The 16,273-nt window shown below is 45.2% G+C and overlaps 1 protein-coding gene across 1 annotated transcript in view; it reads right to left on the bottom strand.

The window, feature by feature from the left end:
- Positions 1-16,027, bottom strand: part of UGGT2 (UDP-glucose glycoprotein glucosyltransferase 2) — a 99,935-nt gene extending 83,908 nt beyond the window's left edge. Inside the window, exons 1-4 of the mRNA XM_054974791.1 lie at positions 15,841-16,027; positions 12,337-12,419; positions 8,692-8,822; positions 3,599-3,711 (exon numbers count right to left, since the gene is read on the bottom strand). Of these exons, the coding sequence (XP_054830766.1) occupies positions 3,599-3,711; positions 8,692-8,822; positions 12,337-12,419; positions 15,841-15,992 (479 nt within the window). The 5' untranslated portion in view covers positions 15,993-16,027. The remainder of the gene's footprint in view (positions 1-3,598; positions 3,712-8,691; positions 8,823-12,336; positions 12,420-15,840) is intronic.
- Positions 16,028-16,273: the final 246 nt, after the last annotated feature.

Here is a 16,273-nt window from a genome sequence, read left to right as displayed (position 1 = left end):
AAAAGAAGCTTTCTAGGGAAACTTAAGAGCCATTCTCGCTGAGAACCCCAGGGGCTCAATCAGAGAAATCTAGCCACTGCAGGCGGGCCAAGCATCTTTCTGATCCTCGTGAACAACTTAAAGTAGCAGATATCGGACAGGATCAAGCACTTTGCGAACTGCAGGGATCCAAAGAGCTGAAAAAGCACATGTAATCCCTGCTGTTTGTTGCGAAGAGCAACAGCCAGCCAATTTAAAAACATTTTTAGAATAATTTATTTGGGGCAACGGTCAGAAATGTAAGCTTTCAGATAGGGGGAATCCAGCAAAGACAAGGTTTAACTGTTAGAAAGTAATTCAGCTTGATTAAACACCCTTCCTCACTCCTCTTTAAGATATTCGAGAGTTCGCCTATACAAAAGTTTTCGTACCAGGAATCGCTTTTCTGCAGCCACAATAAAGAGGAAAATATCTAGTTTATTTTAGACTACATCATTACCAATTTTAAGTAACTTCGGACACGCGTTCTAGAGTTAATTCCTTGGCACCATAAGGACACTTGTGATTTTAGAAAATAAAAAGGATAGAAAAATGGTTAGGCGCACTTGCTCAGAATGACTCCCTGGATATTCTATTTTATTTATGTGAAGTAAGTGCCTGTCAAAATGTCAGGCCAACATCAAGACAAGTGTGAATTTCTCTTTTGACTTCTGGTTTGCTCCATGTTCTTTAAGGATGTTATGTACATCTTCACCCTCATACCCTCCAATAATAAAATGCCTGCCTCCTGTGTGATCATCACATCAAAAAAAAAAGTGGGGGGGGGGAGACACAAAGGGACGGAGGTTAATGAATGCATACCTCGAGGTTCCTATTTCCTGTGATTAAATTTAATATTGGAGTGGGAGAGGCAGCGATAGAGTTTTAAAGCAGTGTTTTTAAAAATTGCATGTAGCTATCCTGCTGACATAGAAACAGTGCTGCCTGATAGGAAAACCCAGCAGCCAGCCCTTCTATAAGGCCTCTCTTTCTGACTAGTGTATTTTAATTCTACCACTCATCTAGGAAGGAAGGGCTAAGGCATAACTCCCCCCACCGCTGGACAGCCGCAATAAGAATTATCTGTCTTTATTCTCTACTGGGCCTAAAAGCAGCTCAGAGTGAGTGAGTGAGTTTTGAGAGAATCAAAACTCACTGTGGCTGATATCCTGGCAAGGATTTTTTCTCCTGTTGCAATTTCCTGCCTACCCCCAGTGTACTGAGGTTCCCAGAAGAAATTAAGAATATAAACTAGGTTCAAGGGGGACAGGGTCTGGGCCTGAGGGGACACCCACCCAAGCCTGGAACAATTCCAAGGTACAAGATGGGTTCTTTTTAAAAAGCGAACAAAACCAAAATGTATTTCTCAAAAACACAAAACTTGAAATATTAATACTTCTGTTAAACTAGCCCTTAAAAATGAACCTTCTCTCGATCTTAAAATCCTCTCTACCGAACTTCTCCTGGTCATCTCTGAGCTCCCCTAGTGCAACCCTGTTGGCAGATTCAGAGAACTGCTCTCACTGGCTGCTTTGTCACCGGGGCAACTTTCTTAGCTCTACCTGTTGCACTCGCCTTTCCCAGAGTCATTGCCCTATCTGTATTGGGCCCCCTGCAGCTGCTTTTTAATGGTTCAGTAACACATTGGGGGACCTGATCAACCATATCACATGTAGCTTGATTCTCATGGTTGATGTTTAGAATGTACGTAGAGCCCAGAAAAGGCAAGGTTCTGTCGAGGTAAATGCCTACATCAAAGCCGAAGCATGCAGAGAACCAGAAAGCAGTGCAGATTAAAGAGAGTCCCATAAGGGGATTCTGAAGACGATAAGAGATCAGAGAACATTTCATCTTGCTTGGCTGCTTTGAAGTTACCTTGGAGAAGAGGGGGGGAAATCAACAAAGCAAGGAAAATTCATCTCCCTCACTATTTTGTTTGACCAGCATTGGTTTAATGACCGGCTCAAACAACATTTAAGTTTTCCCCTGATTTTTAATACCCCCATCCCCAAAACTAATGTTATTCGAAGAATAAATCACTGAGAGAAGGCAACCCCACACCGCTCCACAACTGAGTTTTACACTCCCGTGCAGAGGCTAAAGGCTCAACTACACCCGATTGCTTTGTCTGTATATATTTCAAACTAGCTTGATACCCATGCTCTGTTATGGTATTTAACTACTTTAAATCCAGTTATAATACTTCTGTGTACGTAACATTTTTTTGGTCTGTGGTTTTGGGGGGGGGGGGTTAGTTGGTTTTGTAGTATAATAGTATAGTACCAACTGTCTTGGGGTGGGGGTGGGGATGAGGTATGGAATGTTGTGAGCCCCAATCAGCCCGCATATGCAAATGACCTTGGAAGGTTGGCCCAATCAGGGTAGAGTGGCTGAACTGGCAGTGGGCGGGGTACAAGCAGGCAACAGCCTGCTAGCCACGCTGGGAAAACACATTCTACTTCTTTTTACCCCCTTAGGGGGCAAGTTTCTTAAAATCCCTTCTTAGTGGGTGTTTACATCATGAAAGGAATGTTCTCCCCAAATTTCATGTTTCTACGTCCAGGGGTGATGAGTCAGTCAGGACACTTGTCTTTATATAGATAACATACTTTTCTTTTGCAAATGCAAATGCAGCTGCAGGGATTGCCTTATGAGGAGGGAAATTATGTGAGACAGGGAGAGATGCTTAACCCCAACCTCCCCTGCTGTCTCCCCACTGGAAAAAAGCTAGCGCTACCATTTTCTTCCTCAATTAAACAATCTCTACAACTGCGACAAGAAAAGACTCTGCTTAAAGTATTTTCCAGAAGAAATTGACATACATGGTTGAGTCTTGAGAGCCCTAGCTTTTTGGTGTCAAAGGAGCTCATTTACTTAGATGGAGATGGCAGTAGCATCACATGGGACAGAAACAGTTCTGTAAATAAGTCTCCATGTGACAGGCAAAAATTGCCTCTAGGAGAAACAGAAGCTATACAAAAGTTGGATCTCACTCCTCACCCATTAGCGCAGCTAAGTATATTAATATTTTGTGGGCTTAAATGCAAACCTATATCAGAAGGGTTGAGGTCTTCCCCGATCCTTACAGAGAAAGGCAGCACTGGAATGTTTACCAGCAGTTGTTGTTGAGGACCATAAAAGGGCTGGGAAAGCTCCTTAATCCAGAAAGAGTTGACTTGGTGGTGGAGAGTGTCATCAAGTCATAGCTGACTTATGGCAACCCCAGCGGGTTTTCATGGCAAGAGACAGACAGAGGTGGTTTGCCACTGCCTGCCTCTGCAACCCTGGTCTTGGTTGGAGGTCTCCTATCCAACTGCTGACCCTGCTTAGCTTCCAAGGTCTAATGAGATCAGGCTCGCTTGGGCACTTCAGGTCAGGGCCCTAAAATCTTACAACAGTACTAAAATCACAAAACGCCACCTGTGACTAACACAGTCACTAAGTTTAACACAAAGGTTTTCTTGACCCAAACAAAGGTAAGCGTGTGCTTTCAAGGTGTGATTAAAGCATCTAGGCTGCAGTATCACATCTTTTCCTAACCAAAAAAAAAAAATCAATCAACAAAGCTCATTACATTTACCTTGCAGCCGCCTTCGTTAGGAGCTTCTTAATTTCATTAGCCTTACAGGTGCTCTTCCCATGGATAACCACAAATGCACTGCAGCCTTTCGGAGGAGGCTCATCAACTGCAATCTAATATTTCAACAATTACACTCAACCCGGCTGGCTTAATTGCACTGCGTCCTAAGAGGAACACACCTTCCTCTGATTAAAATAACTCATCAGCTGCTATCACATTGTGCATCAAAGTGCCAAGTATGCGAGGAGAAAATAATGAAGAGAATAAACTCCTAAAAATGACAACGTGCTTTATCGATCTGGAGCCATGACACACCAGATTTCTCAGGATTCCAACCATCACCAGTTGTTTGGATTTTTGAGCTCCCATTTTTTGACTGTGGGCCAAGCTACAAGTGACGAATGACACTTGAACGGCAAGTGGATTGAGTGGAGGGCAAGTGAACAGGGAGAAATACACTTGCCGTTCAAGTGTCATTCGTCACTTGTAGCTTGGCCCTTAGCTTCTCAACCATGTGTGCCCCCCCAGCCCCAATCCCCAGTTATGGTGACCATTCAGGCTTAGAGATTTCTGTCAAGACAGAACCTGGGTAGAGTTTGCTAGCTACTAACTATGAGCCAAGCTACAAGTGACGAATGACACTTGAACGGCACGTGAACAGACAGAGCCAAGCTACAAGTGACGAATTACACTTGCCAAGCAAGTGAACAGACTCACGTGTATTCCTCCCTGTTCACTTGCCATTCACTTGCGCTCCAAGTAGAGTGCAAGTGAATGGCAAGTGAACAGGGAGGAATACATGTGAGTTTGTTCACTTGCCAGGCAAGTGTAATTCATCACTTGTAGCTTGGCTCTCACTATGTGATCGAGTGGAGGGCAAGTGGAGCGCAAGTGGAGCGCACAGGGCTGGGCACAGCAGGCAGGAGGCTCACTGGTACTGCAGAGCTGAACACAACAGGCAGGAGGTCAGTAGTCCCGAAGGCAGCAAACCAGGGTCCAGAAGTCAGGCCAAGTGTCAGGACCAATATGCCAGTCAGAGAGAGGAGCAGGCAGAAGGGTAGTCAGAAGGCAGGCCGGGGTCAAAGTTTAATCAAGCAGCAGAGCAGGGCGCAAGGCAAGAGCGTCCAGGCGTAGAGCTCTGGTAGCAGGAAGTGGTGAGCTGAGTTGCTTCCACGCTTGGTTTCCTCGGCGTCTTCCTTTTATGCTGTCCTAATGAGGAACAGCTGTTGCCTCTCTCTCTAACAGCTCCGCTCGGTGCTGTGCCTGTAAACGGGCACTCCTTCGCCTCTCCAACAGAGCTGACTTATCTCTATGTTTCCTCCTTTCAGCTGGCCCCAGGTGCTCGGGTTTCGCTTTTGCCCTGGGGGAGTCTTTGTCTCTTACAGCCTCTGTGGAGGTTTCTGGCTGTTCCTCATCCCTGACAGTCTCTGCAGAAGCTCCAGGCTGTTCTTGCTGAATTCCCTCTGGAGCAGCAGCAGTGGTTTCTGACTGCTCCTCCTCTCCCATAGCTTCTGCAGGGGCTTGTGGCTCTAGAGAAGATCCTGCTGGCCCTTCCTGCTCATCTTCTGAGGAGGACTCTGAGGCAATAGGTAAGGTGGCCAGTCGAGGCTGGGGCTGACTCATGACAGCAAGTGAACAGGGAGGAATACACATGAGTCTGTTCACTTGCAGTTCAAGTGTCATTTATCACTTGTAGCTTGGCCCTTAGAGCCAAGCTACAAGTGACGCCTGACACAGGTTGGACACTTGTCAGCTTCCCTCAAGTTTTGATGGGAAATGCAGGTGTCCTGGTCTTACAGCTTGGCTCTCCATTTAATTGAAGTTTACAGAACCCCCCCACACACACACAGCAGAGGGGAAGGGGGGCACGCATCGAGAGCCCAATGCCTGCACTCCCCTCCCGACCGCATGTTCTCCCTCCCATAGACTGCCACTGTGTAAATTGCAATTAAATGGAGAGCCAAGCTGCATTTCCCATCAAAACTTGAGGGACGCTGACAAGTGTCTAACCTGTGTCAGGCGTCACTTGTAGCTTGGCTCTTAGGTGACTAAAGTGAACTTCCACATTCAGAAGCAGTAAACTTGTGAACACCAGTGCTAGCAGGCAACATCAGGGACAGTCCTTGGCTTTTATGCTGTGTTCGTTGCTCCTCAAGGGCAATTGGTTGGCCACTGTGTAAAGCAGGTTGTTGGACTAGATGGACCACTGCTCTGACCCAAATATTTGGGCAAACACTTGCATTCTGTTAACTGGCATGGCAGCAACGTAATACAGAGCATGGCCCTCCACTACTGACTAGCCTTTGGGGCATCTAGATTCAAATATGCTCCTAATGAAATCCATGCTCATTAAGATCTACCCCAATTCTGGTACGGGCGTGAATGCAACGTAGATGTCTTCTTCATACCTGAACAGGTTTTCTGCATAACTCCTTCTGACAAGCCAGACGAGCTGCTGCAATTATTTTATTTGCTTCCCAGCCCTGTCTAGTAATAATAACCATCCATAAACTATAGGAAAGACATAGAACCTCTACAGGGGGATTAGGTGTCAAGATGAGTGCAGGAAAATGCAAAACGTTTTGCTTCTTTTGTATCATCCCATGCAAGAGGAAACAGCTTCATATTTACATGCCTCTATTTATAGAGTGCCCAATTGTCCCATCTTCTATCTATGATCAGCTACCCTGTGCAAGGTTGTGCAGAAAGAGAATATTTGGTTTTATCCGGGTTCTCGGCTCTATTGTTGGGTCGCTCTGAGTAGTGGTACTTGTCTAGGTAAACTTTTCAAAAAGGTTTTAAAACTTAAGTGAGGCATAGGCCTTCCTTAAAAATATTAAGTTTTAAGCTTAGGGGCCAGTTTTCCCCTAAAGAGGCTTGTGTAGGCATTAGGAAGAAGTCAGGTGTTGTGTTCTTGTCAAACAGATAAATAGGCTTCCCATAGTGAAAAAAAATTAACTAGGCTGCTGCTCACCTTGTTCTTAGTCTCCTGGCTTCAGGGAAGCCTGGCCAGGCATTTTAGAAAAGAAGTGTTTGTACTGACTTAAGCTGGCTTGTAGTCTGTGTTCCAAGGAGTTGCTTGATTCCCAGTAAGAAATTAAGCTTCTTGCTAGTGTGTAGCTAGTTAATAACCTATATAAAAAGGTAAAGTTAATAACCTATATAAAAAGGTAAAGGTAGGCCCCTGGGTAAGCACCGAGTTATTACTGACCCGTGGGGGGGGACGTCACACCACGACGTTTTCTTGGCAGACTTTTTATAGGGTGGTTTGCCATTGCCTTCCCCAGTCATCTACATTTCACCCCCAGGAAACTGGGTACTCATTTCACCAACCTCGGAAGGATGGAAGGCTGAGTCAACCTTGAACCCGCTACCTGAACCCGACTTCCGCCGGGATCAAACTCAGGTCATGAGCAGAGCTTGGACTGCAGTACTGCAGCTTACCACTCTGTGCCATGGGGCTATATAAGCCTTTAAAAAAATAGATTTGTCCATCACCAGGTTAGAGTCACAACAATTAGCAAACTTTCAGAGTAGGTACTAGTCAGCGTGGGAGGGAACAGGAGGCCCCGTGATAACGGGGAAGTTCTGCAGCTCTGAGGCTCTTCTGAGCCAGTGAGTGACTGTGCAGGCTGCAGACAGACTGCAGAGAGAGCAGAACTTGGTTATCCAGAGTTACTCCTCTCTCTCTCTCTCTCTCACTTTCTGAGGCCTTCCTTGGGAGAGGGATCCATATTATACTGAAAGTTACAGCAACTGTATTTGTTGCCCTTGCCAAGACTGAGTGCTTGTGCGGTGTTGGTGGTTCTGCTGCGCAGTTGCGTTGGTTCTGTGATATGGGTTCTGCTTGGCTTCTTTGAGTGATACTGGTTCTGTTGGGCTTGCAACAGAACCCCTTGTTTCATTTTGGTTCTTCTGGGATTCTCTGGTTTAACACTGATTCTGTTAGGTTTCTTGGTCCACATTGCATCGAGACTCTGGGCAGCCTTTGATGGGTGGCTGCTTTCCACTGGTGTGTTTTTGCCTGAAAGCCAGTTTGGAATCCCACCCCCAAGGAACAACAGAGACTGTGGTGGGGGGCAGCTTATTCAGGGCCCCTAGAATTGAACAATCTTTTTGAAACTTGGGCGGGTCCTTATTAGACAGTCGGGACTAGGCTCCCTGCAATTTTAGTGAAGTTTTCTTGAAAAATGCTTCCGAGCCCCTGGATATGTTCTCCCACAGGGAATCAAGGAGTGGGGAATTAAACATGTATTAATACACTGTTTTAATGTAGATGAATTTTTATTGTATTTTAATATGTTGTTATCCACCCTGAGCCCGCTCGTGGGGAGGGCAGAATAGAAATTTGAAATAAATAAAATAAATAAATAATGGCTAAATATATCCGGAATTACTGAATAAAATTGAATCCAGATACTCTACCAGTATATTTTGACCTGAATATTTAGAATCCCAAATATTTATGATATGCCAGATACCCAGATCTGAATAATGCTGGGGGGAAAATTGGTGCACACCCTCATGCGAGACCCTGATTTTTTGAGAAAGTCAAATATTCTGGAGCACTCCTTAGCTTCTGTCTATATTGTAGGAATCATCTGAAGCTTCTTTTGTTATTCTGGGCAAAATTTTGAGGCATACCAAACAGATCTTTTTGTATCTAGCCTTACTAAAGTCAGTATTGCTGTTTCAGATTAAAAGCTAGTGTTCACCGAACAGGTATAATATGGGGCTACTTTAAATTGTTATCTCCTTTATCTACTTTAAAGTAGATATCTCCTTTATCTACTTTATCTCCTATCTACTTTAAAGTTGGTTATCTCCTTAGAGCAAGCTGTAGCTACAGAGTGTGACCAAGTCGGTCATTGACTTCTTCCGTAATACAGCAAAATACCTTAGAACTCCCATTCACAATGAATGCTTTCACATAAGATGGCTTGCAATTTGAAGACAGACATTATAAGAACTATCTACAGTAGCTAGTACTTGGAACAGTTACACATGAAACAGCTGCCAAGTAGTTTGTGAATGACAGACCAGTACTACAGGTATACCTAAACTCATATTATACACCACCCAGTTTTACACACCTGTTGAAACATCTGAATGGTTGGAGAGTGCGCTCGTAAAGCAAGAGAAAATTTCAGCAAGTTAATCTGTACATTTGATAGGAACTGCCCAGCTTTCTTCAAGATTAAGTCGTAATAAGAATGTTCTGAGACTGCATTAAAAAAAAAACACGCAGATGTTAACATTTGGCCAAACAGTGAACAAATTAAGGTAACACAACAACTGCATCTTGGATAATAAAAAACATAGGGGCACAGAAAGATGTAACAGTTCCAGATAGTTAGTTACCCAATTGAAAAACACATTTTCAATACAACACAAAACACAGCTCATCAGTGTGGGATTGTACTAATCTACAAACATTACTAAAATATAAGGCAGCTTCCCTGAGAGCCAAATGTTATGAAGAGAGCAATTAAACACCAACCACTACGTATTGGACTTTAGATGGGGAACAGAGGGCCAAAAAATACAATATGTATTTTGGTGAATCAGGTCTGAGTCCCCTGTATTCACCTTTCTTTCCCTGCAGCCGCACAGCAGCTGCGGGCAATGTCATTTTAAAAACTAGCGGGATCCTGATTTGGCCGGATTCATGCCATCTCCCCAAGCCCTATTTTGCAGCTGCATGTGCACAGAATACTGATGTGGCTATGGGGAAAGCAAATTGAGTATGGGGAAGCTGCACCCAATTTGCCAAAAAATGTACCATACAGTTTGGTCCATAAGAACAGAACCTGAAGTAAACTCAGGGATGGGTGTGACTGAATCAGTTACCTCTCTAGCACTGGAGACCCAGTTTGGTGTAGTGGTTAAGAGCGGCAGGACTCTAATCTGGAGAGCCAGGTTTGATTCCCTACTTCTCCTCTTGAAGCCAGCTGGGTGACCTTGGGTCAGTCACAGCTCTCTCAGAGCTCTCTCAACCCCACCCACTTCACAGAGTGACTGTCATGAGGATAATAACACACTTTGTAAACTTCTCTGAGTGTGGCATTAAGTCGTCCCAAAGGGTGGAATACTGAATGTTGTTATTGTTATTATTTCTCAGAGGTAAGAAAGGCTTTCAACAGCTCTTGATGTCAAAATTGATTGCAGGACAATAACAAGAAAAAGAACTCAGAAAGACATTCTAGGTGCACAGAAATGTGACAATCCTCCACACCTCTCCCTACCTCACCTCTTCTTGTAAGAGGGGCAGGTAGAACCAAACAAGTACAAGACCGCTAGCCATAGTATACTGTAATATTGCTTTTTGAAATAAAAGATGTGTGTGTGTGAAGTGCTGTCAAGTCACAGCCAATTCATGGCAACCAGGTAGGTTTTTCAAGGCAAGATATGAACAGAGGTGGTTTGCCATTGCCTGCTCTGTGCAGTGACCCTGGACTTCCTTGGTGGTCTCCCATCCAAGTACGAACCAGGGCTAACCCTGCTCAGGTTCTGAGATCTGGGCCATCCAGATCAAGGCAAGATGGCTGGCATAAGACAAGAAGTCTGAAACACTGTGTACACAAACTGCTCTGCTGAAGCAAAAAGAGGAAAAAATGGAGGCAGGCTGGCTATTGTTGAGTAAGGCACGGGGAGGGGGCAGAAAGAGGTACTGGAAGAATGGATAAACAAAGGGTAGAAAACAAGCCCTTTCCCCATAGTGTTTAGGTGTATAATTTTACTTCACACATAGCAATTACAAGTGCAATCTTGATTGAACACCTGGGCAAATCCTTACGGACTAAAGACTAAAATGAGAACACCGTGCCCACATAACACAATAAAAAGGTGCTTGATAATGGCTGCATTGACCCTGCTACGCATGGCGCATTCCAGGTGGGAAGCTACGGGAGGGGGCCGTCCCACTATCTTTTATGGCTTGAAACACATTCTTGCCTGTTCTTCTACAAAATGAAAAGCAAATCTGCTTAGCTGACAGACCTGGGGCCATCTCACACCCTGCTTATTTTCTCCACACCACAGAAGGCGGCTGCCCCAGTTACAGTAACAGCCACTGGGTCGCCTCGGACTGCATCCACACGCAGTCGAATTCACATGTTGGGGGGGGGGATGAGCAACTGGTCCACCCAAGCAAACCGAGTCATTGCTTTCAACTGTGTATCTGCAGGGAGACTGGAGGCATTCGTTCAGCATGTCAAAAATCAAATGCTGGGTGTGGAGGGGATGGCTTAATGAATTGCCCCTCCTTCTTTTTGTTCCAAGTCTATTCTCAGGGCTTTTTTTCAGCTGGAACGCAGTGGAACGGAGTTCCGGAACCTCTTGAAAATGGTCATATGGCTGGTGGCCCCGCCCCCTGATCTCCAGACAGAGGGGAGTTTAGATTGCCCTCCACGCCGCTGAGGCGTGGAGGGCAATCTAAACTCCCCTCTGTCTGGAGATCAGGGGGTGGGGCCACCAGCCATGTGACCATTTTCCCCGAGGGCAACCCACTGAGTTCCACCACCTCTTTTCCCAGAAAAAAAGCCCTGTCTATTCTTATAATTAGTTCTTCCACAGGTGATGTAGTTTGGCATGAGAAGGCACGGTCATCAGAGCAGTAACTATGACATCGAGTCACAGCTTCCATATGAAAACAGCCATTACATATCAACCCCAGAGGTAGAACTTTTATATCACTTCAAACGCCTAATATTCTTCTGTGCCATAAAACACTGAGCAAGGCTGTCAATGGTAGGACATTTTGGAGGTCATTAATTCATAGGGTCACCATAATTAGGAAGCGACTTTACGGCACACACAACACACACACAGAACAGGCGGTTTTAGTGTAGAAGGGAACCTCAAGATGTCTCCATGAAATTGCAGAGTAGTCAGGGGTGGTCGGATCAAAAATAATCTCATCCTGAGCACTCCGACATCCCACACCTTCCTCCCCATTTAAGATGTTAATGTCAAAAGTATGTTGGAAATCATTTTCTAAAATAAAAATCACCTCTGATGACTAAGGAGGAGATGTGAAATAAAAGTTCAGGAACAGCACAAAGTATTTGTCTAAATATATAAATGTATTTTAACAGGAAGAAAACAGATTCATTTGAAATGTGGTGCTGAAGGAGAGTTCTGCAGATACCATGGACGGCCAAAAAGACAAATAAGTGGGTTCTAGATCAAATCAAGCCTGAATACTCCCTAAAAGCTAAAATGACAAGACTAAGGGTATCGTACTTTGGTCTGGAAAAGTCAATAATGCTAGGAAAAGTGGAAGACAGTAGGAAAAGAGGAAGACCCAAAATGAGATGGCGTGACTCAACAGAAGAAGCCACGCCCTCCAGTTTGCAAGATCTGAGCAAGTCTGTTAATGATAGGACTTTTTGGAGGTTTCTCATTCATAGAATCACCATAGGGCGGAGGTGACTTGACAGCACATAGCACACACACACACACACACACACATTTTAACTGTGCCCATGAATAACACAACTGGTCCTACAGTTGCCTAAAGCAAAAGAGCATGCTACAGGAAGCAGGCTTTCAAGAAGCCTTTGGTTATGCCCGACATCTAAGGGAGGGAGGAGAGCAGTGCATGAGCTCAAAAAACTATATTTATGCCCATCAAGAACAGATGTTTGTTGTGACATCTGAATGCATCCACTAGTATTACGAGGTATAGATTATGCAAAGATCTGACAGTAGACATAGCAAACATTTAAGTCACTTACCTCCTTTTTTATATATTGTTAATTCTTTCACAGTTTCCAAAAACTGCCAGAATTGCTCATTACTTTCTTCTGCAATGAATTCACTGTTAAAAAGGTTCGTAATTATTAATCCATTGATAGAGATCATTACACACACACACTTTTGGGGAAATAAAACCGTAAGTGTTATAAAACTGCACCCCAAAGCAAAAATGAAAATCAGTTGAAAGCAATGCTAGCATAACAGTACTACTCACAAAGAAATACTTAGCGGTCCAGAGCCTCACTAAATGTTATGCTTTCTCTCCAAGTTGGGTGGAGAGGAGCGTTCTTAAATCGCATGGTTCTCAGACACACATGAGCCCCAAGTCATCTTGGGACTGTGGTACACTGAGAGAAGAGGCTGAGACCTCCCCCGTCCCCATGCCATTTTTCTGCCTGACATGGGTGCTATTTGCCTAGTTGTGGAAATGTAATGTAACCTCATCAGTATACGGGCAACCCTGAATGGGACAAACATTCCCTGAACGGAGTTGTTTCAGGTCAGAAAAATGGTGCAGAAGCTAGATGGCCGTCTGGTAGCAATGCTGATTCTGTGAACCTAGGCAGATCATGAGAAGGAGGGCAGGAAAGGTTATACCAGTGCTTAGTTCTTGTGGCCCTTTCTTACATGCTTTGGGTAATGCTGATCGCCACTTTGGAGTCAGGAAGCAATTTTCCCCAGGCCGGTTTGGCTGGGGATCCTGATGGTGTTTTGCCATCCTCTGGGCATGGAGCAGGGTCACTGGGGGTATGTGTGGGGGGGTGGGGGGGTAGTTGTGAATTTTCTGCATTGTGCAGGGGGTTGGACTAGATGACTCTGGAGATCCCTTACAACCCTATGATTCTAAGTAAGGTCGAAGCCCCTTCTCTCTGTAGGTCTGATTCGAAGTGGATTCATGCATGCGCACGAAGCAAAGAACTTCAGAACACACCTCCATACCTAACCAGGAATGTCTCCAAGGAAAACATAACATATGGTTAGGCCCTCAGATTATTAGGCTGCAATCTACAAGTGAATCAAGAAGAACTTCCAGAGGTCCCCAAAGTTTCTGAGCTGATGTGCACCTTTGGATTTCCAAAACACAGAAATGGCTGCCATGGGAGGTAGAGGCAACCACAAAATGTGGGTGGTGGAGTCAGACACACACACACAGAGGATGCCCAAGTGTAGGGGAGAAAAGTAGTGTTTAAAAATACACTGAGAAAGTGGAGTGAGAGAATAAAACCAACACTGTGGTGGCAGTTCCCACTGCAGCATTTTTTAAAAATACACACAATCAATTAGATTTCCAATGTCCAATCAATTGCCCTGCCAGGCAAAGTCACTTGGTGGGAGGCACCAAAACACTTGGTGGGAGCCAGAAAAGGTGTCGGGGACACCACGGTGCCCGTGATTGCTATGTTGGGGACTCCTGCTTTACTGAATCCAAAATGTCTGGCGAGCCACAAATATAGTTGGTAAAAAGTTATCAGTCACTCAGACAGCAACTCCAACTGATTGGAGCTGGATTTAACTAGTCTACTATTGTCATTCACCCTTATAAAATTAACTCAGTTGGCCATGATCTCAGCAGGCAATCCTGCACTGTAAAATGAGTACGTGAATACCAAGGACAAGAAGAGAAGCAAGTTAGGTCATCCCATTCTTGAACAAATATAGCACTTCCAAAAACTCAGAGTGAAATATGTATTTTGAATATTTGCCACAAAGATCACTGAAGGAAAAATTTTGGCATCTTTTAAAACTCACGTAACGAGTGATATTGAGATGTAGATTTTATCTTACCTAATCGATTCTGTAAATTTGCCTAAAAATGAATTCTGAACAACCTCTTCTTGTTATATACTTTATTTCCTAATTGGGTAAATCGGAGGCAGGGTGTTTCTATCTCATCTTATCTTTTAACTTTCATAATAGAAAAATCAATAGTGTAATGAACATCCAATTGAATTTTTCCTCCTTTTTATATGAAAGTATTCAAAATAAGGAAGCTTCTGTGATCCTCATGAAAAACTAGTTAACGTTTTCAACCCAACAGCAGAGTTTAACTGCACAGTCACGGAAGACAGGGACTGGATACTAACTTATTTATTGCTGAGACATAGTTTGAATTCAATGCAACTATTTTGAGGGGTAGCAGGAGAGGCAGCAGGATACTAAACTGAACGCCACTGAAACAATCTCTGGTTGAGCACAAGAGATTATGGCAAAAAAAAAAATCCTGTTAGTCACCCCAATTCATTTTCTTACTTTTGCTGATAGCATCAGCATTGTTTTAACAGGACACAGGGTACAGAAGGAGAGAGAAAATATACACACATCAAAGAGCTAATAATGGTCAAAGTCACCAGGATAACAAACATCTTGACATTCTAGCCTATCATTGACTTAGATAGCCACACACAATTAACTGATCATCAGTACAATCCTATGCTGAATACTGGCTAGGATTGCACTGTATAACGCACTGACATCTTAAGGTGCTGGAACAAGATATATGGGACTGCTGGGCAAAATCCCCATGTTTAGTTCATCCAGACACCTCTGAAGATGGTTTCAGGTGGGTAGCCATGTTGGTCTGCAGTATAAGAGCAAGACTGGGGTCCAGTTGCACCATAGAGACTTGCTAGATTTCCAGGGTATGAGCTTCTGAAGAAGGGAGCTTTGACTTTCGAAAGCGCACATTCTGGAAATCGAATTGGTCTCTAAGGTGCAACTGGACTCGAACCATGCTCCAGACACCGCTGACATGGTCACAGAACTCCTAGACAAGCATTTTCCTGCTGGGTTGACATTTCTTATCGAAGACAACCACATACCATTTCAAAGAATACAAATGTAGAACAAAACAGCTGAAACAAACACAGTGAAGGGATATCTATCTGATTGCATCTTCCAACCACTTGCTCTGCGACAATCTCTCCCCCTCTTAGAAGTAACAAACTCCTGAATGGCTGCTTAAACTTCAGTGGGATGTCAAAGAAACTACCCCAAACCATGCTTGTGTGAAAGTCCTCAGACAATGAATGCACACCGCAACATTTCACTTTCGACGCCCATGTGGATCTCAATCCGATTACGTCCTTTGCCCCACTGAGGTTTAGAGCCAGAAGGGGGTCCTTCTTTGCCCACACCCTGACTGCCCAGGGCGCCCTCCCAAGCAAAGCTGCAGCCTTCAGATTATGCACTTCGAAGGGTGTGACTGCCTAGGCTTGCCCTGGGCTTTCCTTCCCGGGCCCCACGTCTGCTGCCCTTTCAAGGCAGGCCCCTTCCCTGCCCCTCGGGAGCAAGAGAAGCGCCCCCAGATTCTTGGATGTCTTTATTCTTCTCGTCCCGTTATTGAATAGGGAGAAAGAAAGGGGGGGGGCGATTTGCAACTTCCCTTAATGCAAAGAAAGAGTCCTTAGTTTGTCCACCCGGGGCTGAGGTTTGTGGGGCCACCGCTGCTCTCCAGCGTGGAGGGGGATCCTGTCCACACGCACCTTGTCTCCAGCAACAGCGGGGTCGCCGGCCACTTCGCCGCCAGCCGAGCCGTCACCACTTTGCGCGGCGGGGCGCCCTCCGTCCCGCGCGGGGACACGCTCAGCAGCGGCAGCAGCATCCCGGCCAGGAGAACCAGCACGGCCAGCGCCATGGCCCCCCTCCCTTTCTCCCGCCCGAGATGCCCGGGAGCAGCTGCCACGCAAAGCAGCAGCCGAGGGGACAAGAGAACTCCGCCCCTTAGCCAGACAGCCAATGGTTGCCCGCTCTCACTTCCGCTTCCCGCCCCCTTCTTTTCAAGGCAGTGCGGCGCGGGTGCTCCCATTGGCCAGAGCGAAGTTCCAATCGGTGACGGAGACGCGGCGGAGTTCTCAAGATTCTCAACGGGGAGGGGCCTGCAGAGAGAGGCGGGGCTCAGCCCAACTTGAAAACCGC

The sequence above is a fragment of the Eublepharis macularius genome, chromosome 3 (genome assembly GCF_028583425.1).
Source record: "Eublepharis macularius isolate TG4126 chromosome 3, MPM_Emac_v1.0, whole genome shotgun sequence".
In the NCBI taxonomy this organism is placed as follows: domain Eukaryota; kingdom Metazoa; phylum Chordata; class Lepidosauria; order Squamata; family Eublepharidae; genus Eublepharis; species Eublepharis macularius.
Note: the sequence above shows the minus strand (reverse complement) of the source record. Positions and strands in the feature narration are given on the sequence as shown.